We start from the raw sequence: 23261 nt of genomic DNA on the forward strand, positions 1-23261 counted from the left end.
CCAGGTTGTAGGCGCCCCGTAGATCCAACTTGGTGAAGATTGTAGAAGGACCCAATTGGTCTAGAACAACCGAGATAAGTGGGATCGGGTACTGGTTGCGAATGGTGATAGCGTTCAATGCGCGGTAGTCGATGCAAGGGCGCAAATCGCCTTCTTTTTTCGGGACAAAGAAAAGAGGCGATGCAGCCGGAGAACGTGATGGCCTGATAAAGCCAAAAGCCAAAGACCTGTCCAAGTACTCCTATAGCACTACATCCTCCTTCTGGGTTAGGGAATAGACACGACCAGAGGGTACTGTGGCATTTGGAATCAAATCAATGGGACAGTCATACTGCCGATGTGGTGGTAGGATCTCAGCACCCTTTTTGTCAAAGACGTCTTTGAAGTCCCTGTATTCCCGAGGCAATACCGTAGTAGTGACTGCTCCAATGACCAAAGCGGAATCCAATAGATGAGTACTGGGTCCCGTAGATGAGGATCCTGATGTCCCACAAGACGTGGCACAGAGTTCTGAATGAAAAGATACCGTCCCCGTAGCCCAATCCACTGACGGACTATGCTTCCTTAACCAAGGCAACCCAAGGATGAGCTTGAATTGGGGTGCAGCAATAACATCAAAGGCTATGGTTTCGGTATGCCCAGAGGACGTAGTCATAAGAAGATCCACCGTTTGTTCAGTAACCAACCCTGATAACAGAGTCGTGCCGTCAACGGCATTGACCAGTTCAGGAGAGGGCTTGGGAATCAAGGGAATACCATGGTCCCGAACAAATTGACTATCAGCATAATTCCCAGTTGCCCCTGAATCCAACACTGCACCAACAGAACAAGAAACCATCGAGGGAGCGGGAATGTCAACGGGAATGGAAAACAAAACCATGGTATCAGAGCCCGTAATAGTGGGACTTGACAAAGGGGCTTACTCTATTGCAGAGCTTTGGAGTTTCCCTGTTTACGTGGTTTCTTAGGACACTGTCTCAAGAAGTGTTGCGAGGAACCGCAGTAATAACATAAATTGTTCTTCCTGCGAGTCTCCCTTTCTTCAGGTGACAGAGGAGCCCTGAGGGTACCTATTTGCATAGGTTCAGGCGTAACATGGCTCTAATCACTAGGTACTGGGGTTGGATAAGGAACCAGACTCTTTTCCCCTTTGCGTTCTGCCCTTCGTGCATCGACTTGAAGAACCAGATCCACCAATTCAGAAAAAGCAGTAGGGACAGTAGACAACACATCCTTGAGTGAGTCTGAAAGACCTTTATAGAATAGAGCCCCTTTCTTCACCTCAGGCCAATCTGTCTCAGCTACCAATTGGTTGAATTTGGCCAGGTAGGACAGTAAAGGCATATCCTTCTGTTGAAAGGAGAGCAGCTCTAGATCCGAGGCTTGAGACTTGTACCGAGTGTCAAATACACGGGACATAGCAGAGATGAGGGCATCGCAGTCGTACAAAAGATGACTACCCTGCTCCAACAGAGCCCAAACTGCTGCTATTCCCCCAAGGTAGGATAACACAAAAGCCGCTTTGGTAGTGGCATCAGGGAAAGACGTAGGACGACATAAAAAATGTAGCCTGCATTGATTGATGAAGGTGCGGAACGTTTTTGGATCCCCCATGAAACGTTCCGGAGGGGCTAAGGGGAATTGTGCCGTCATGTAAACAGGCGTGTTCTCTTGTCGAGGAACGCCTGCCCCAAGGGCAGAACCAAAAGGAGGGGCACTTGCACCACCACCTGCCTGTAAGTTAATCTGCAGGGCGTCGATCCGACGCTGGGTGGCATCATGAGCCGCGGTCATGTCTGCGCGTAAACCAGCGACCAACTGAACCAAAGCTGTCAACGGGTCGTCGGCAGCTTCCATCATGGTTATAATACTGCTTCTGAATATGTGAGGAATCACCTCATGCAGACCTGGTGGCGAGATCTGTGTTCAGTTGAGCACGTAGTGTAGCCGTAGAATTCTTCCTGACAATGCAACTCCCAAAAGTACCAATGGACTATTTGGAAGGGGAATTGCCCGGAAGAAGATGGTGAGTCGGAACACAGCTGCCTAGACAGAGAACACAATGTCAGGAGTTGGGTTCGCGAAGCAAACAAGAGTAAACAATATCAGAAATAATCCAAAGAACTCATGTAGTGGGATTCCTCTGGGCAAGAATAGCAGGTAAGACAAGGTGGAAGGCCAGAGATATCCAGAAGACCAGTCTTGGTGCGTTGTGAGAAAGTTCCAGCAGCGGAAGTCCTAGGTGGAAATCCCAGAAGATGTATGAAAGTTTGTCCGAGGAGCGTGGTTCCAGGAAAAAGGACAATCCAACCTAAGCCTATACCAACCGGCACGCGGACGCCTAAAAGGATAAGGAAGTTCGTAACAAGTTCCCAAGGAGAAATGAGTTCCTTATATGAGTGGAAATGGAGAGTTCCGTGCTTACAATAGGCCCGGGGAAAACAGCTGGTTTGTTCCGTGTATCAGGGTGAGCAGGAAGAGTTCTGAGGCGACAAGACAGAAAACGTAAGGCAGGAGGGATGGTCGTTCATTCCGAAGTCAAGAATTCCAGAGTATCAATACGAGGCCAAGGGTGTCCAATATCAGTCCGTTAAGCAAAACAAGGTCGTAATTCATAAGGCAAGGTAACAACAAGAAGACAGCTCCACACGAAAAATTCAGAAGCAGCGTTCTGCAGTCAAGGCAGAGTTTTATACTGAGTCACATGACCGTGAGGGAAACGTTGCACACGCCGTAATCGTGCACGTAGGTGCTCGGGTAACCAACGTTTCCAGGGCAATCCACAGCGTTGTCGGAGGGATTTGAAACGTGAGGTGAGTGAACGCTTCGGCTCCAACAGTGTCGGAGAATTAGGACACACCTGTTTGGCATAACGTTTGGCATAACACAATGTCTCGGGAGCGGGTTTCCTGACACATCGGAGGAGAAATTATGGAGGCAGCGCTAGAAAATGGCAAAGTCTCTGGTGCCATAGATGACTGACTGACCTTTGGAGCCCATGGAATCTGATCTCATGGCGTGGGAAGACTGACGTTTTTGGAACTTGGTAAAGAGCAGATCCTTATTACCTGGGGATTGGTGCAGAGTATGTGTGGATGTAGAAGGACCCTGACCTCAGCTGCCCATATAAAACAACGGAGAATGGGTAGATAATGGATTCTGCCTGTCAGTAGATTAGGATGACCCCTTCACACTGTTGAATTTATGAGCCTTGCCGCCTAACCCTGAAAATCTAGATGGGAAGAAACCAGAGTCGCTTTTGGCTGCCTGGTTGGCTGCCTGGTGGCCGCATTGAAGATACAGATGGTACTCACTCCTCAGCATAGTCACACCGGGTAGGGCCCAACAAATCACCTGACCCATGCAACCCAGCCCCCTTGCCAGTGGGGCATTTGTGCCGCTTGGATCACATCCTTTGGACAAAATGAATGTGTATCACAGGCAAGGAATGCAGCGCTGTGGAGGTAGCCGCATAAATGTATGAGGCTGCAGGCAGACCCATGGTTTATGGTAAACCTCACAGCAAACCCCAGTACCAGGCCTAAAGCCTTTACAAGGATCACTGTCAGTATTATGCCCAAAACAGGCCTTAGATTGCCTAGGCACCACAATGGCCAAATCTCCAATGCCATACTCCATAGAGCCCTTAGCCTGGAGGTTGGATGTAGCTCCGAGAAGGAGAAGCTTGGACATTGGAATGTTGGTAGCCAGCCAGAAATGGTCCCATGAGAACACTACTAACACAAGGAACATGCAGAACATGTCCCCACACTTGGGTGCTCTGGAGAAGATACTCCTAGTTAGCCGGGGTTACCTTGAAGTCTTTGTGGCAACAAACTGCTTCAGCTCTGATAGTGGAGGTCTTTCCGAAGAGTTCCTCCTAGTGTTTATGCCAACCTCGAAAAGAGCGATTGTAAAGCACATCACAGAGAGTACAGAGATCCCACGTGTGGTCCAGGCCAAAACACTCAAGACACAACACGTGGGGACCCACAGCTGAAACCTTTCTGTCACACTGCAATGGCAAACCGAGACTGCCCTGTCATATGCTAGCCGCGTGGCCCAGCAGAGGGCCATGAGCACCAAAAAGCAGACAATTAATTTACGTGATCAAGAGAAATACAAAAATATAGGGGTCATGCAGGAAAATATATCCACGTACTAATAGGCCTCCATCCTGCCCAGCTAAGAAGACTGATGGGGAGCAGACCTTGTGGGCTGGGCCAAGTTGAGCCGCTCTACACTCAACACACACGCGCACCGGCATGCATCCAAATTGGGATGTTTTTTCTTTTGATACTGAAAATAAAGGCTCCAGTCCATTCCACAACCAATGAGGGCAGTAATCCTGCTCTGATTGGTGGGGGGTGAAATAATCATCCATGGTTTCATCAGAATATTCCTTAAAAACGTTTTACTCGATTTTTCCTGTGTGGCTATTTATTAGCGCTCTCCCACTTAAAGCCACCATACATATGCACCCAGTTTAAGGCACGATGCAAAATGCAGAAGGTCATTCATGACCAAGACCCACACAGAAAACCTTAGATCTGCTCTACTAAAACACTAGCAATACATTATATCTCTTTTTTTTAAACCTGTTTTTATTGGGTTTTAACTAGAAAGTTGACAGTTGGTAAAAATAAAAACAAAAAAAACCTCCCACCCCATGGTAACAAGGCCCGCACACCCTTCCTATCCCTCCCAGCAACCCAAGCGGTGCATACTGCGAGATACTACCAAAGGAGCATATATAAGAGTAGGAATGGTAGTGACATCTACAACAACAATGAATCGGTTCCTATGGAGGGCGAGATATACTTATTTACAACACTAGACATACTAGTAAATAGTACATACTAGTAATTAGTAAATAGTAGGGCTGGTAATAGGAGTTAATTTTTGAGGAAGTAGTGTCCACAGTGTTCTTAGCTCTATAAGATCTGACGGGGGCCCAATAGTCTATCGGTCTGCTGCAGGTTGGTAGCAACATCACATACATGGTTTCTCTCAGTTCACACAAGCAACACATGATATCTCTGATAAAAGCGATTGAGCTACCTCTGTGGAAGCTGCACAACGATGCAACGGTCTGCGAGACTATGAGCACTTGAAATTCCACTGACAAATTAACACGTGAGAGCCCTACCTGTAGCCTTCCACTGAGTGTGTCAAAAAGGCCACTTACAATGATCAAATGTGAGGCTCTTTGAAATAGGGCCATATACGCACCATTACCAGTGCACAAATCAGGTTAGAGTGAGGCACTTACCTGGTCAAGTTCGATGAGCTGGGGATACGCCCCAATCATCTGTATGGCCACTTTCACAATGTCTTTGGCCGGGGCCATCTTTCCTTAGTGCCCTTCGGCAGATGATCGGTTTTCCTGGTAAACAAGTAAAAAGATATCTTGTTAGAATAATAGGTGGAAATTAAGCAAGAAGCCATGCAGAACGAGAACAAAGGATTGAGGGGTCGTGTACTACAAGAATAGGCTTATTTTATTGCAATAAAGATATTTACAGTAAGAAATCTAAGTTATGGTTCGAGTTAATTATAAAGTGCAGTGTTCATCATTGCATGGGCTCTTAGCACTCACTGAAATCTAGGGCGTGTGTTTGGAGAACAAAGGCACTCCAGGGGTTTCCTCAAAATGACATCTCTGAGGAGGCAGGTCTTGCGACTTTCCACAAAAAAATGAAGGCCCGATTCAGATGTGGATGTTAAATAGTGAAAGTGTTGTGTTAGCTGAACAACGCTTGTCCATGATGAAACGGAGTGGTGGTAATAAATCAAGTTCGTCATTCATGGACAGCTATGATTTGCAGCATAGCGACAGCCTTGCCAACCACCACAAGCCAGACCCCATTTCTGTGTCAGCGTAAAGAGGTGATAATTAACAGCATGTCGTTCTTGAGAAGAAAAACATCTTGTACTGCATGAAAAATTACAAAAGTATCATTCAGTTACAACTGAGTCAGAAAGGACCGTACACAGTTAGGAATTGGAGTGAGCTAATTAATAAACAAAGGGAGGTTCCCGACTAAATATATATGGAAAATAAAATAAATTATTCATACCACATACACTCTTCGTGTCAAACACGAACAACACAAACACATTAATGATAATTGTAATGCAAATCATAACATTTTTTCATATATTGAAGGTTTTTTTAAAGACAGAAACTACATGACATATCATTGGGTACCAAAAAATAGATGATAATTCACATCAAAGGTCAATCTACCAGTACCTCATGCATATCCCAAGCATACAACATTCATATTCACACAAATAATAGCAGCAATTAACGTGAAAACTACAGACTATTTTATTTACAGACACACATAAAACCAAATTGTACACAAAATGGATACATCAAACTCCACTTGTTAATTTATAAACGATTTTCCAGGCGATTTTCCAGTGTATTCATTCATAAGTGAACAACATGTTTCAACATATAGGGCCTGGTATCCTCAGCATAATCTTCTCAAGGTTCAAATTTAATATTGGTTACCCCCAATGATACATCCAACATATTTATTCTCGTTCCACATTCAAAATATTCATTTATCGAATTACAAAGAGAAAAATGTAGGATGTAACACCTCTACCTGTTTAGTAAGATTCAGGGCAGGTTACGGCATTAATACATGACCAAATCTAAAAGACAAAACACAGCAAAATGTACATCTGTTAATGGTTTTGGGGGCCTCAGCACGAAATAAATGTATTGTGACTAGCTGATTGGCTTGTAAGGTGATGATTTGCTGGTCAAAAAGGTGAAAAAGGGAATCACTTATATGTTAAACAACGCCGGTGACCAGTCCGAACCGTGAGGCACACTGCATGTTGGTGAACAAGGTATGGATGATCCCCAAATCTACCTCCTGTTTGTTAGGTGATAGAAAGGTATGCAGTGATTATCACAAATCCCAAAATAACTAATACATTAATAACGAATTCCAAAATAATTAATTTGGAAAAAAACTAAAAAAGGGGTTGGGAGTGGGAATAATGCTTTTTAGAGTGGGGAAACGTGTTAGGAACAAAAAAGGGGGGGGGGGTTTGGGGAGAACCCCCTCAAAAACGACAAAAATGGAATTCGCTATTTTGGAATTAGTTATTTTGGTATTAGTTATATTGGGATTAGTTATTTTGGATTCGTGAAAATCACATGTAACCGATAGAAAAGAGAAAAACACCCCAGAGCTCTACATTCACCACCACTGGCAAATGTAGTTCATGTTCAACTGTATTGAACGCTATCATCAGACCCAACTGAGCCACGCAGTGCCATTGCCCCTACCTCAGTCTCCGAAAATATCAGTCAGTCAGTTTATGCTTGGGTGGCCGTCCCATTTTTGGGTCTGAATCCTGACTGCAGAGGGCGAGGAATGTTATTGTGCTCTATGTGTTTTCCCAAGGTGGAACGTTTCTAGGATCTTTGAAACAGGGAAATTGCTGGAATGGGGTGGGAACTTGAGGGTCTGGAAAGCTCATGTGTGTTTGGTTTAACAACACAGTAATCTTGGATTATTGTGATATGGATAACACAGCTCCTTCAAGATAAGTGCACATGATTTGGTGGATGGCGTTATTAAAGACTGGGATGTTCCATCATAACCTGCCACATAATAGGACATATTGATTTTGGAGTAGGCTTAGCAGGATTTCACTGTTAGTTCAATGCCTGATAGAGAGGGGAGTTCAAAGGAAGTGGGTATGTTTTCTGGAGGAAATGTGTTCTGGTTGAGAGGTTCTTGAGATTGAGGATTACCTTTCAAAGAGTTAAAGGGTGACACATTTGGGACACTGTCCAGTTTATCAGCCACCTCAACAATTTCCCTGATCATAGCAATTTTGTCAAGAATGTATTTCAGACGTATTAGGCAGAATTCTGAGACATCTAGCTGATTAATTAAATGTCCTGATTTTAGGAGGCCACCAGGGGGCGCACAGGCAATGGCAGCCTGAGCGTGCAGTTCCCACTGAGGCAGGGCTGATTTGGAGGATTGAGCCCCCCAAACGAACTTAACGGGGCGACTCGGCTTTGTGACCCCCCCGAGCGCCCCAGGCTCGAAAGAGCGATCTTCGGGAGCCTCGTGGTGCCTGAGAACGGGCCCCGACAGACGCGAGCGGAAAAGGAAGACGAGGCCTGGGTGGCCGCGGCTCCAGAGGAGCGGAGACGTTTCGCCGAGGCCACGAGGAGACACCGGCGCGTCGCCCCCACTCCTCGACTGGCCCCCTGCACCCGCGGGAGGAACGGCCCCCGGCGGACCGAGAGCACAGACCCAGAGCACGAGGCGAGCCCCTGCCCTCCCTCCCCCACCTGGGCTAGAACACACTGCCTGGAGGCCACAGGGGAGTAGGGGGTTAGGGGGACTGGAGCAGTGAGGCCCCCACTTATTGGGACGGATCGTTCCTAGGCCCTGAACAGTCCTGAAAAAGTCAAGGCGGGCCACACTACAGAGGGCCCAGCACCCCGGCACAGGATCGGAGGTGCCGATCCCAGCGGAAGTATAGGAGTGGGAGGCGCGAACAGGCCGCTCTCGGGAGTGGAGGGATCTGCCAGTACTGGGTGAAGACGGCGACGCAGAGTGACCGGACCCTCTGGCCAGGGGGAGACACGGCCACATCGGTCCATTCCCTCCCCCACGGGAGACATTGCGGAAGGCAGCCACTGAGCCCTGCCCCCCCTGGGCCAGGCCGAACGGATCCAGTGGCCTGCTCTGTCGGGAACCCCGGCAGCCACGGTGAGACTGGAAGGGGTGTGAGGCCCCCGCCCGGCGACGGTGGGGCGTGTGCCCGCCCAACACCGTTTCCCCCTCGCAGCTGCAGAGTCACATTAGGGGCAGGTGGGGAGAGACCCGGCCACGGTCCCCCCCACCCCCCCTGCTCTTCTTCGCTGCTCCCCCCAGTGGGGAGACTACCGGCTGTCCCCAGAGGGGCCTACGGACCGTGGTGGTCCCGACAGAGGGGGACTCGGGGTGACCAGATGAACTGGCAGCAAACACTACAGGAATTTCGCTTTCAGGAGGCTGCGAGTAACAGCAAAGGCACGACCCTTAGGAGCGAGATGGCCCGGCGCGCTCCACAGCAGCAATGGAAAAGGGTTTCGCCTCGATCCTGCAGGAGATCAGGGACATGCATCCAGATATTGCTCAAAAACTCAAAAAAATTGATCAGAGGGTGGACAAGGTCGAGGACAGATTACTACAGGTGGAGACCAACCAATCCTCGGCCGTGTCCCACGAACTACAAACAGACATGCGGCTAGCAGCCCTGGAGAAGAGAGACGAGGAGCGGGCCAGGCAGATGGACGACTTTGAAAATAGGGAACGGAGGAACAACCTCAGGCTCTTTGGGGTCCCGGAATCGGACGGTGAAACGGAGAGAGACATCACCCGCACAGTGAGAGACATCATCACCCTCCCGTTTGCGGAAGAGATGACGACAGAACTCACATTTGACAGAGTGCACAGGGCGGGGGGGCAGAGCAGGGAGCCCATGGTCGCTCCTGGTCCGGTTCCACTACTACTCTGAGAAAACAAAAGTGCTGGAGGAGGCCAGAAAAGCCTGGGAGATCACTTACAATAATGGCCAGATCTCGATTTACCAGGATCTCTCAGCCTGCTTAAAGAGAAAGGGGTGCGATACAGATGGGGCTACCCCTTCTCCCTGACCTTTGAATATATGGGCCAGAGGTCGACTCTGATTATGGAAGACGACATAAGAGGAGCCATCCAAGACTACATAGCGGACTCGAACCCCCGGAGGGGCCCATCGGGTCCGGAGACGGGCAGACCAAGTGGCCCCGGCCCATCGGGAGACAGGAGAAGGAAAACGAGCGCAAGGAAATTCAGGAAACTGAATACACCGTCACCAGTGAAAGATGGGGAGCGGAACAACTCTGAGGACTGAGGACGGGGCGACCCGTCAGGATCTGGAATGGTGTAGTGGTGTCTCGGAAGTTCTACCACTCACAGCGTCCCCATGAACAGCAAGTATAAGGGGGCCAGGGGGGGACAATGCGACAAGGGGGAAAGGGGGGCTCAAGGCGATGAGCTTTACACAGATGGCCTGGCCGAGGTGGGCAGTCTGGTGGTTCGGCCATAGCCAGCTATGGAAGAACTAATTGGCTGGACGCCGGGGAGGGGGGACACACAAATGTTGGGGTTGTTCAGTTTTGGACAGGGTTTGGGGGGCAGTTGGGGAATAGTTTCAGGCCCACCCAGAGGGGCGGGGAGGGGGGAGCACCAGTTACAACCACAGGAGCACACAGAAAAGGGTAGTGAAGGTATGTCGATGAGGAGAGAAGCGATACTAGAAAATGGCTGAAAGTCTCCCGGCCCTGGGAGTGGGCTCTCTCAATGTACGGGGCCTAAAAACCCCACAAAGAGGTCCCTGGTCTGTAGGGAATTCAGGAGGGCCAGCAATAGGGGAGGTTTTTTACGCGTCCCACAAGGCCAAAAAGAGAGGGGTGGCCATCCTCCTGGCGAGGAATGTTGGCTTCGAAAAAGCCGAAATACTGAAAGACCCTGAAGGCCGGTACTTGTTGGTACGAGGGACCCTGCAGTGAGCCCCACTCACGCTGGCAGTGATATACGGTCCAAATGAGGGCCAAGCCCAGTTCTGGGAGGAGGTGGGGGAGAAACTCAAGCTCTTTGTCCGGGGTGGGTTGGTGGTGGGGGGAGTTCTCAACATGGTCATGACCCAACCCAGGACAGGAAACGCGTTGGCCCTCAGTTATCCAGGTCAACGGATGAGATTATGGCCCGGATCTTCCAAAGGGTTAACTCAGAACTGGGACTGGTGGACACGATCCCGACCCCTAGGACGGGCGCCCCGTCCTTCACATATTATTCTACCATCCACTCTTCTTTTTCCAGAATAGATTACATCTTAGTGGACGAGACCCTGCACCCATTCGTTACCGGCCACAAGGTCGACCCCGTCCCCTAGTCAGACCACGATTTGGTCCGAACCACCATTGCAAGGGGCTAGCTAAGCGACTGCAGAGGTAGAGGGAAATGCAACGACTCCCTGTTGAAGGACGATGTCCACGCTCAGGAGGTGCTAGAGGCCATAACGGAGTTTTTCAAATTTAATGACAATGGGGAGGTAGGTCCGCACACCCTATGGGACGCCTTCAAGGCAACTCTAAGGGGCCTCCTTATCAAAATGGGTGCCCAAAATAAAAGAGTAAGGAATGCCCAGGAGACATCCCTGAGGGAGAAAATAGCTCAACTCCAGCCGGGGGGCCCTCCAGCAGGTCCCTTGGATCAAGATCAGTTCACCACTCTGACCGATTATAGGCTCCAGTTAAAGGAGAGTTCCGGGACTTTTTTTTATTGTCCCTACGGATCGGCCATGTGTTTTTAAGCATAACTCGGTAGATCGTAGAAAACTTTCCTATGGACCTTACCCGACTTTTCGTCCATTAACGCACTCAAAATCAGCCGCCATTTTCTGATAATCCTATCACTTGCCGCATCGCCCTGGCTCACCTGCTTTTGCGGCACTAAATCAAATCCCCCGCCCCTGAAACAGACTTTATCAAAACATTCATATTCCCCGCCTCTATCCGTGACGTGACTGTGCTGCGTAGGCAAACGCGCCCAGGCGTCTTCTACGCGACTCCACACAGAACCCGGAAATCAACACAGATCAGCTCACACAACACAGCGCGCCACAATTCACAATATGAAACTGTACTTTTAAATCAAACCGCAAGATTGTAAATTTGGTAAAGTACATTTATTTGACATCAAATGTTTAGAGAATATTCAGCGATTTTCATTTTTATTTGCTCTCGATCCAAAATAGTTCGTCTTGAGGCAAGCGATGTTCGTGTGCAGTACACAGGGTGTTGGTTTACGATAAAATAAGCTCTTCGGTCGCACTGATAATCGCATGGCTGTTCCAACGACGAGGCACTAGGCCACCACAACGGTCTGTATGTTGCATCTAGCCGTTATGACCGCGTAAGGGCATACTTGTACTTGGCGATCGTCCCATAAAATGGTCAGGGTGGTAACGTTGTTCACGCGGAGAAGCAACTGGCGGTTATAAAAGCCATCCGCCGGTGTCTGGTACTCGTGACACAGACAATAATGGGTGAAGTACCTGTTTGAAAAACATAATAAATTAAATTAGTCTCACCATCAGATCTTTATTAAAATTATTCATTTTATATATTCGGTCGGGAAATGATTTCATAGCTAGGACAGTGCAACTGGGTTTTAAACGTCAAGGGGGGGCTGTAGGATACTGAGACAGTCCCTCAGTGCAGGGGTTGACAGGGAGTGCAGGTGGAGAGTGGAAGGGCCCAGGACCGAGATCGCAGACAGTGGACCAGTTGTAGCAGGGGAGAGGGAGAGAGAAAGCAGAAGCAAAGGTTTTGAGGTGCTTCCGTAAAAGGAGACGGTTCTCCCCAAGATAGTGCGCGGTACAAAACAATATGCCACATAGAACGAACAAGTACAACTTAACCCGTCTTTAAAGCTACTGTATAGTAATTAAATTGCGGTATAAACTCATCTAAAGAGTTACTTACATTATATTTGCATTTTCCATTGTGTCTGTGCGTAGGGCAGCCCCGAAATACCACTCCTTCTATGCCAACGTTATTTCTTCTAATGAACGAACATGAAATGGCTTTCGTTTCTGAAATTATATTCATTATCGTTTCTTACGTGGTCCCGGCCTGTCAAGGTCAAATAACAATAGAACCTTATACTGAGTCGTGGGCCATTCTGGCACCCGAGAAAAAATCAAAGCAGCTGACCTTCACTTTGAACGAGCACACATTCCTAGTTAGCTACATTCAGTGTAAGGCATTCTCACAGGACTTGAAATTTACACTCCATCTTTGCATTTTGTCTGCGTGCTTTGCAGCCCCACAGAACCATAAATACGGAGACATTCTATATTTTTTGAAAAATGATTTATATTACTGTTTGGTTTAATTTAATGCGCAAATGAACAAGGTTGGATAGATACACATATTCAATGGGCCTGCGACATGAGGAGACTCGAGAGAACAGACAATCAAATTACAATCATTTAAACCGTGATGTGTATTTCTCAATGAGTTCTTCTTTAGGTGGACATGGAACAGAGGCAATGTTGGGTGGCAATGCAGTTGTCCCCTGCACAGGTTCGTTCACAACTCCATTTATGTGCCTATCTAGGACGTCAACAATAAGTTTCTCAATAAACTCATATTGCATATCCTCAAACACTGGTTTGATCACCCATTGTTTACTTCTTTTAGTGAAGGCCTTATTGTAGCGAAGCGTCCCTAAAGTTCCGGTCGTCCTACTTTGTTGACGGCCAACATTATGGTTATGTGCCAAGACCGCTAAAAAAGTCCGATTTATCATGCCCTCCATGCCAAAATGCAATCGTTTTGGCCTGTACTTTAGGCACATATTGTGGAACACCTCCAAATCTCCTGTGTGGCAGAATTCCGTGAGTCCCCTCAAAGCTTTTGTTATAGTTTTATCAAATACAATCTTTTCAATGGCTTTGTGAGTGGGTGATGAAGGAATCAACCACTTCTTCTTCCGTGCCTCCTCTGTGGACAAATGGCCATGTTCACAATTGTGGAAATGTTGGTTCGTGTTCCATCGGTGAACGTTTGTACAGTGTGGCATTACTGACCGCCATTTTTCCAGTAGAATTTCCAACGACCCTCCACATGTTTTTGAGCTCCACCAAAGATGGTTGCTGATTGACTTGGACCACTGTGAAATACCTTGCAATTCTTTTTTTTTACCTGCAGCCGACAATTTTTTATTGATTGATTTTGCAAGATGCCAAACGTCAAATTGGTGATTTATATTTTTGTACTGTTCTCTCATTGTCTTGGCAATTGAAACGTGTCTGTCCGTGGCTATCAGGTCGATCACCATTCCCGGCGATTGTAGTTCTTGCAATGATGCTACAAAGCCAACTTTCTCCATGGCCACTGAGGATGTACTTTGTGACACCTGCACGACCACCGAACTCACAATTTTCTTACTTTACATGTCCTGAAAGTGGTAGGTGCAGTACTTGGCTGAAAATCCTGGGCTGTCGCACTGTCCATCACCGGCTAGCCTGAACCGTTTGCCCGCGAATGTACTATCAATAGACATTTTTTCCATTCTCCAAGCTTCGCTAATGGCTGGAAATAGATAATCGGTTTGGTATTTGTAGAACTGAGTTTTCGCAATGAAATGGATTCCCACAAACTGAAAGAAAGACTCTAATTTTTTAAAACTTGAACCACTAAAAAGTGCAGCCGCTGCACAAAGTAGATTGCCTGCTGGCAGTTGTCCCAGCATAGGTTGTGCAGACCATGTGAAAGGATGATATTTTGTACAGGTGGCATGTATTTTAAGGTTAGTGCCTCGAATTGCACGAGTCACATTAATCAATGGCTCCCCACATACTTCCCCACCAACCAAATGCCCACATTTCATCCGAATAATAATATCAATCAAACAACTATCGAATACAATGAATTTGGCCTCTTTCCTTATACTGTCACTCTGCATCCCAGCTGGTTCGGCCTGTAACGTTGAGGACATGTCACTCACATGAAAGGTAGAATCTCTGATATCGTCTTCCGCTATGTTCAGTGATATTGATGGTGTTTCATTGTCGTCTACTTCATTCTCTTCCATTGCAACATCTGTTCCTTCTCCGGCGATGGGTGAATAAAACAATTTCTTCAACTTTCTCGCGGTCTTAGTTTTTGCGGGTGTGGATTCTGTGAATTGATCTCCGACTGCAACCGAACTACCAGGAGGACATTCACTATCAATGGCTGGTGGTGGTATAGCTCTGTTGTCAATCACTTCATATTCTTCCCATTGGCACGATGCTTCTCCAGTCTCAAGTCCCTGCCAAAAGGTTTGACAAGCAACATCTCTCGTTCGCTTCACTGTCTGTGTAGATCTAGTTTGTACACCCACTCGCAACTAGAGGACAGATTGGAAAAGGGGTGTTCAGTTTAAACACAACTTACAGTATTGAACTATTAACAGTGAAAAACAACATAATATAGTGACCAGGACACTAACCTTCTTTTGCTTTCTTTTCTTTGAAACTTTCTTGCCCCGAACTTCAACATCAGGACGCTGTTGCTCCGACTCGTGTGTGCATGTCTCCACTTCCTCTTGCGCTGCAACGACTATGTTTTCCTGATAAGCACATCCATCACGCACTGACGCTCCATCGACTCCCTGAAACATAGAACTTTCATTAGTATGTATAATAATATCGAAAACACAAAATGTACTTGGGGACCAATACCCACGTACATCTCAATAGCAAAACACGAATGAACGCTTTGTGTAGAACATTCAAACGACAATTATTCACGCATTGTTGATCTAGTTAGATGGAACTGTCAAGATCCATACCTCGGGCTCCTCATAGACTTCCATTGATGATATTATTGAAGATGATGCTTCAGTGACTCCCTGAAACACAGTAATTGCATTAGTATGGTTTTCTATTTTGATAAAAAGAACAGAAAGTTTGTGCAGGCTCATCTAAATAGACCTGCACAAATGATCAGTTGTCTAAAATAAATAATGGATATCTAAATATGATTCGATTTGCTCGATCGTTGGAAGTGTCACCACCCAGAGATCTGCATCAACTACTAGGGGTGATGTTCTTGTAGAAGAAGCTCCGTCATCTCCCTGAAACATAGTACTTGCGTTAATAAAGAAGGAAGTATAGCGGATGTAATCACGTCATATGATTTCGCTTGATCGAACTGTCAGTATCCATACCTCGAAATGCATAAGAACATCAAGGGACGATGTAACTGCGGTGCACACTTCTGCAAGCTGTTGCGCCGACCCGTAACTGCACGCTTCCCCTTCTTCTTGGACTAATGCTCCATCGACTCCCTGAAACATAGGACTTTCATTAGTAATTAACACAATATTGAAAAAAGAAGACACATAGGAGGGCGATGACAGAAGGACATATCAATGGCTAAAAACGAAAGAAACATTGTGTGTAACAATCACGCTACAAGAATGCAAGATCTGATGATCTCCATCGATGGAACTGTCCTGAAACGTACCTCGAGCATCTGAGTGACATCAACGGTAGTCGTCAATACGTTGGACTCCTCAGCATCTCCCTGAAAGACAGTACTTGAATTATTTTGGATAACAATAATTATAACTGAAAACAAAGACTAGAGGACGAGTACAAGGGTGTACCATTAGGTAAAATAATTACACGATAAATTAAAACTATTGATTTACATGCCTAAAACAAGTCAGTGGCAGAATAGCCAAGTAAGATTACCCGATAGGCGCTTGAAGTGGCTGATGACTGCAATAACGACACGGATGGAGAATCTTCCGCCTTCATATTGAGTGGATACATAAATGGGGAAATTATTGTTAGCTAATGCTACACACTACCGCAAGGCCGAGAGATAAATACGTAAACTTGACTCACCAGTGGAGGGATGTGGACGAATAGAGTGGGAATAGCGGTTGAGAGCAATTTTCGCCTCGCTCGCGGTGTGTTCTTCTTTATTAGCAATGATGTAGAGTACATGTCAGAGGTAAAGTGCCTGCTGCAGATGCGGTATCGATCACCCCTCTTGTCCGCAAAGACTTCTAGGACTCTACTTTCAAGCTCAGAGGGTGGATATCCGCAATATCGGACCCATTCTCTTATCTGATCTATTGTCTTAGGGAAAACATGCATTATAGTACCTTCAGATTTATTATGGGTCTTCGAAGGGCAACCGCCAATGGAACAGGCAGGCATTGTGGAAAGTTCTGAAAAGTAAAGATCAACAATTCTCTATGAATACCAATGTGTTAAAAAATTAAATGACACATAAAAGGGTCAATGCAAGGTATGTTTTGGTTCTTGGAACTATACACGTTATTCACATGCGGATAAGTATTTGAATAACTTTAAAAAAATAGAAAAATAATTTGACTGAACTCAGAACATGTAACTAGTTCCTTGCATGCACTGTCTTGAACGAAAAGAAATTGGACGCAAAATGAGTATGGTACATGGCCTTACCTTGACGAGCAAACAGTTAGATGCAGGGATCAGAGTAGTTTCTTGTCGTAGAACAGGGAGCAGTTCACAGGTTGCAAACTGACGAGTTTCCTCGAAGTGGTCACGGAAGTTCACAGAGACGAAGAGCAGATAACCAGCACCTTCACGGGTTGACTAGCAAAGTGCAAAGAAGTTCTCATTATAAATATGAAGTGGGTTATAAAGAATTCGAAACAGGGGTGTGTTTGTGAATGAATGACGTGTATATGTCGTGGCATTATGCGGTTTGCAGGGGGCCGTCCAGCGTGAGGGGGGATGCTTGGCAGGAGACACGGGGTCTGGCGGTAGACATGGGAACAACAACCCATGCTCTATAGACCACTTTGAAGTGTTCATGGTCTTTGGCACCTCTTGGCCTTTATCGCTCCCTGACAGCTCCACTTGCCAGCGCAAGTACCCCGGTGCGAACTGCCTTTGATAGGGCGGGGGGTGGATTGGGGCGGTGGTCGTGCAGACAAGACACAGGAAGACTCGTGAATGGAGACACACTTATGTGGATTGCAGGGGGCCGTCCAGCGTGAGGGGGGATGCTTGGCAGGAGACACGGGGTCTGGCGGTAGACATGGGAACAACAACCCATGCTCTATAGACCACTTTGAAGTGTACATGGTCTTTGGCACCTCTTGGCCTTTATCGCTCCCTGACAGCTCCACTTGCCAGCGCAAGTACCCCGGTGCGAACTGCCTTTGATAGGGCGGGGGGTGGATTGGGGCGGTGGTCGTGCAGACAAGACACAGGAAGACTCGTGAATGGAGACACACTTATGTGGATTGCAGGGGGCCGTCCAGCGTGAGGGGGGATGCTTGGCAGGAGACACGGGGTCTGGCGGTAGACATGGGAACAACAACCCATGGTCTATAGACCACTTTGAAGTGTACATGGTCTTTGGCACCTCTTGGCCTTTATCGCTCCCTGACAGCTCCACTTGCCAGCGCAAGTACCCCGGTGCGAACTGCCTTTGATAGGGCGGGGGGTGGATTGGGGCGGTGGTCGTGCAGACAAGACACAGGAAGACTCGTGAATGGAGACACACTTATGTGGATTGCAGGGGGCCGTCCAGCGTGAGGGGGGATGCTTGGCAGGAGACACGGGGTCTGGCGGTAGACATGGGAACAACAACCCATGCTCTATAGACCACTTTGAAGTGTACGTGGTCTTTGGCACCTCTTGGCCTTTATCGCTCCCTGACAGCTCCACTTGCCAGCGCAAGTACCCCGGTGCGAACTGCCTTTGATAGGGCGGGGGGTGGATTGGGGCGGTGGTCGTGCAGACAAGACTCGTTTGCCGCAGGGCCTCACCAAGGAGAGGCCATCTAACTGCATGTAAGAGGCAGGCTGCAGGATCTAGTACATGGAAGGCAGGGGGGTGAGTTTATAAATACCTCACCCTCCCAGGAGAATATATGGGTGCAGTTCACCCTGGAGACCCTGGATCCCTAGGCAGTTAGTCAGCAGCAGGCTGGCCTGTGGTGGCAAGGCGGCACGGGCCAGAGGGGGTCATCTCTGTACCCGGTGCCCAAAAGGATGATTTATTATGATCAACCATATTGATTATTTACCTATAACCATGTTTTGTATCAATAAAATCCAACGGCCTTTTATTGCCAACGCTTGAACAAAGTGGTGTGGTAAGTATTTTTGGGGGAGGAGGCAAGGCCGGGAGGCTTGATGCCAACCCGCAAAATAACATATGTATGTCTGCTGCATATGGGTTCAACGGTTATGTGGATTGAAGGTGGGCGGTCAGCGTGAGGGAGGATGCTGGCCGGAGACATGTGGTGTGACAAGACAAGGCACAGGAAGACTATTCAATGGAGACACACTAGATTCATTTAAAAAATCAAAACAACCATTGTTAAAATATATGTTGGGTTTTATTTTAGATCTTAATTTCAATTGAGCATAAATAATAAACATTACACATTGTAAAGTTCCGGTTGCAGCACATCCAGGGAAAATCTGCGGTATTGTCCACTGTCGCTGGGGAAATGTTGTCTAATGGCAAGTACCGCACAGGCAGGTATTACTCTCCGAACGCGGTGTCCGAGCCTCCCGTGAAGCCACCAAGTGAAGCAACGATAGGCCCCCAGCCTGTATCATCTGTGAAAAAGAAAGATGCAAACTGTATTAAAATGACAAAACTTTCTTATCAATGTCGATTCAGGTAAAAAATGTCATTCTGCTTTGAAAAAAATTCTATCTAGAAAATGCACAATATGGAACCAATTTACATGCGTTCGAATGATATGTAGATGTAATTTTATATGTGGGAGACGACCATGAAATAGTAGTGGCATCACTGACATCACAACCAGAGTATACTTACTCGTTACTCGGATTACGCGGACGAACAGTGCCGCGAAGTTCGTGCATAAGCACCATCATCATCCTCAACACGGTCCGTGAGAGGCAGGCTTCCCTGAACTCTGGCAGCTCGGTGATGCATTGCGGACTTGGCTCGCCTTCCGAAATGTAGGCCAAGCACCCGGAATTTTCACGGCAGCAGCAGTTCTCCTCCTCAGTTGGCATTAGCTCGCACCGATTGCACGTGCACCAGGTGGAGACGCCGTCCATGCGACATGGTCCAGGCTCTTCATCCGTTGACTGGTCCTCCCAACTGCCGTCCGAATCCCCATCGTTTTCGCGTGCTTGCCTTTCCAGTAGTTCTTCCTCGGTGTACTCGGGCTCGTACATATACGGCATTATTGTAGCCATTGTGTGGTAAAGAAAGTAAAATAATTTATAGCGGTGGTACTGGTATCTGTTCACACGGGCTACAATCAACGAAGGTAGCTGACCAGAGCACAGAAACGAGTCACAGAATACTCAAAGTAACACACAGAGAGTAATGGTATCGAAAATCTGCTGCTGTGTGTTGTGAAACGGTGTGTTTATACTTATTGAGGAAAGAGGCGTCCTGCCATTTCCATGGCGACACTTCATTAGCTGAGGCGCAGCGATTGTTGACACGAAACGTGCTTTGGCGTTGGGAAATGGGCGGTACGCGTCTGCTGATGTCAGGCTCAGGGGCGGGGGATTTGATTTAGTGCCGCAAAAGCAGGTGAGCCAGGGCGATGGGGGGAAATGATAGGATTATCAGAAAATGGCGGCTGATTTCGAGTGCGTTAATGGACGAAAAGTCGGGTAAGGTCCATAGGAAAGTTTTCTACGATCTACCGAGTTATGCTTAAAAACACATGGCCGAACCGTAGGGACAATAAAAAAAAAGTCCCGGAACTCTCCTTTAAAAGATCTTCTCCTGTACAAAACGGAACGAAGCCTCCAACTGGTTAAGCAAAGATATTATGAAAAGGGGGATAAAGCGGATAGGATCCTGGCCTGGAAACTGAGGGAGGTACAGAGAGATAGAATGGTAAAGGCAGTGAGGAACGAGGAGGGGATCATGGGCCACGACTCTACCCACATAGGAGAGGCCTTGCGCAGATATTATGAAAATCTTTACTCATCAGAATACAATGGGCAGGACGAGGAGATAGAAGGGTTCCTGAACTTAATACAAATACCGGCCCTGACCGGGGAGATGGCGGCGGGGTTAGAGGGCCCGGTGACCGAGGACGTGGTGGAACATGCAATTAGCCGAATGAAGGTGGGCACTTCCCCGGGTGAGGATGGCTTCACAGTCTATTTTTATAAAAGGTTTCGCTCAACCCCGCACTTAGTGAAGGTCTCTTCAACACGGTACTAGAGGGGGGACCCTTCCGGACTCCATGATGGACGCCATAATTGTTGTGCTGCCCAAGGAAGGTAAGGACCCCACGGAGTGCTCCTCCTACCGCCCAATATCCCTGCTAAACATCGATGTTAAGGTTCTTGCGAAGGTAATTGGGAGGCGGATGGAGAAGATACTACCAAAACTGATCCACGGGGACCAGGTAGGGTTTATAAGGGGTAGGCAGGGCTCAGATAACATCCGTAAAACCACAGATTTGATCCACCACGCCCAGGAGTCGGACCTTGACGTGAGTGTCCTCTCCCTGGACTCGGAAAAGGCATTTGATAGGGTCGAATGGAGATATATGGATCTCCTCCTCCAGAAAATGGGTTTTGGCGCACACATCAGGGGATGGGTGGCTGCACTATATAGAGCTCCGAAAGCAAGGGTACAAGTAAATGGCAGGTTGTCGGATCCCTTCCCCCTTTCACGGGGCACAAGACAGGGATGCCCACTGTCCCCCTTGATATTTGTCCTTACAATGGAACCCCTGGCCATAGCAGTTAGATCACACCCAGATATCAAAGGGGTTAAAAGGGGCGAAGTGGAATTTAAGCTTTCCCTGTTCGCCGATGACATCTTGGCTTACCTGGTGGACCCCGGCTCCTCCCTCCCCCCCTTTTTGTCCCTAGTGGACACATTCGGGCACTTCTCATGGCTGAAGATTAACGCATCCAAATCTGTTCTACTCCCCATGAGAACAAGGGACCCGGGCTTAGACCCCATGGGTACACTTCATGGGATAACAGTGGGAAAGGTCTCTATCCATTAAAAAAAAAAAAAAAAACAAACAGGGAAGTAAGTGGGCACCACTAGTTTAGAAATGTTTATATATCCAGGTAGATGTAGAGGTAAAAAATGTATAATAGTAGATATTTGAATGGAGCTGGCTGTGACAAGTCTGGAGACACCCGGACTTCAAAATACACCAACAGCTAAAGACCAAGTAAGAATACAAGGTCACACAACCGCTCTCAAAAAGGGCCCGGATCCGGGCATTCAATCAAGACATTCAAAAATATAGTTCTTATCAGGGTATCACCGGAGTACTTCAAGGTTGGTAAATAATAAAGATGAGGTTGTCAGTTGATTTTCATATAGTATTTTATCGGAAGAATAAAGCTGTCACTAATATTTCCTTAGTGGGGGAGCATTTGCCGCAACCCATATATATTTCAGACTAAAGCCAATGCATTTCGGAACATTTTTCCTTCATCAGGGCAAGTCTATGTAATTTAACATTGAAAAAATAATATGCCGATTATAATACACACAATACAAACAGTGATAGAAATAATGAAAACATACCGATCAGTAGCAAGTCCACACATGTTCATAAAATAGAGAAAAACAAAAATGTAACATAGTAAGTGGATTAATGGTAACCAAATACAAAATGAGAATCAGAACAACAACTGGTTTTACCTTGGAAGATTTGTATGGGAGCTGACAAGCGTTAAAGCTGCCCACAGTAGGGTGCAGCGGTGCGGCATGCAGCAGGCAGCCGTAATGTTAACACGTACGTGTTTCAGAGTGAAATCTGTTTGGAAACAAAGGTCGGATTCAGAATGTCAGCGTGCCTGACAGGATCTGTGATAAAGGCAGAGTGAAATGGAAATGCTAGCGAAAATCGCAGCGAGAAAGTCGCGTACCTTAAAGCATCTGGAGCACAGAAAAGCTCCTGCGTGTAGCCGCCGTGCTTAGATTCCACTGAGCAGTGTTTAGGCGGTTGCCTGGACGACCACTCGTGTTATAGCACACGTGACTCACGAGCGCCATTAAGTGGCCGGTGCTCGCGGATCACGCTGCATTACAGGTGTGGGCCTGCAACATTACACAAATTAACCAATTTAGAGGCATGCTAGGGTGAAATGCATCCTAAAAATCAAATTTAGCTAGAACCTAAAATGTGGAGATTTTCATAGAAATAGAAAAAACACTCAAGTATGATGAACATGGGTGATGAAATAAACAGACAAGTGTGGATGTATCTAAAATATTGGAAGTAAAGCAGAAAACAAAACAAAATACAAAATGCAAAATACAAGTTTTAGCGGGATGCACTATGTTGAAAATTAGTGCATAGGCAAGGCTGGTACAAATATGCGCAGTCATGAAAAGTAAAGAAAGGTCAACAGACAGAATTCATTAGGCATATCCTCGTCCAAAGTGGTGTTGCCCACAGGAGGCAGCACCTTGGGTCCCAGACCAAGGTCCGGGAGGTTGGACGAGGAGAATACAAAGATCACAAGCAATCCTAGTGATGCATGATGTCTTAAACTTTTTAAACATATTGGTCAGTATTGGTATGAGCACAACAGGAACATCAACCGCCAGCACAATAAGCGTGCAGAAATGGATTCAAATATAACAATGGTAATTTATCTCTTCGTTCAAACCATGGGGGACCAAACTCCAGA

At 47.1% G+C, this 23261-nt stretch overlaps 1 protein-coding gene across 3 annotated transcripts in view; it reads right to left on the reverse strand.

The window, feature by feature from the left end:
- Positions 1-23261, reverse strand: part of ELMO3 (engulfment and cell motility 3) — a 593731-nt gene that overhangs the window by 410145 nt on the left and 160325 nt on the right. For all 3 annotated transcript variants that reach the window (XM_069653870.1, XM_069653880.1, XM_069653889.1), the window contains one exon: positions 5273-5386. In XM_069653870.1, coding sequence (XP_069509971.1) covers positions 5273-5350 — 78 coding nt within the window. In that variant the 5' untranslated portion in view covers positions 5351-5386. Of the gene's footprint in view, positions 1-5272; positions 5387-23261 lie in introns of those variants that run through there.

The sequence above is a fragment of the Ambystoma mexicanum genome, chromosome 1p (genome assembly GCF_040938575.1).
Source record: "Ambystoma mexicanum isolate Mex_15411 chromosome 1p, UKY_AmexF1_1, whole genome shotgun sequence".
Classification (NCBI taxonomy): Eukaryota; Metazoa; Chordata; class Amphibia; order Caudata; family Ambystomatidae; genus Ambystoma; species Ambystoma mexicanum.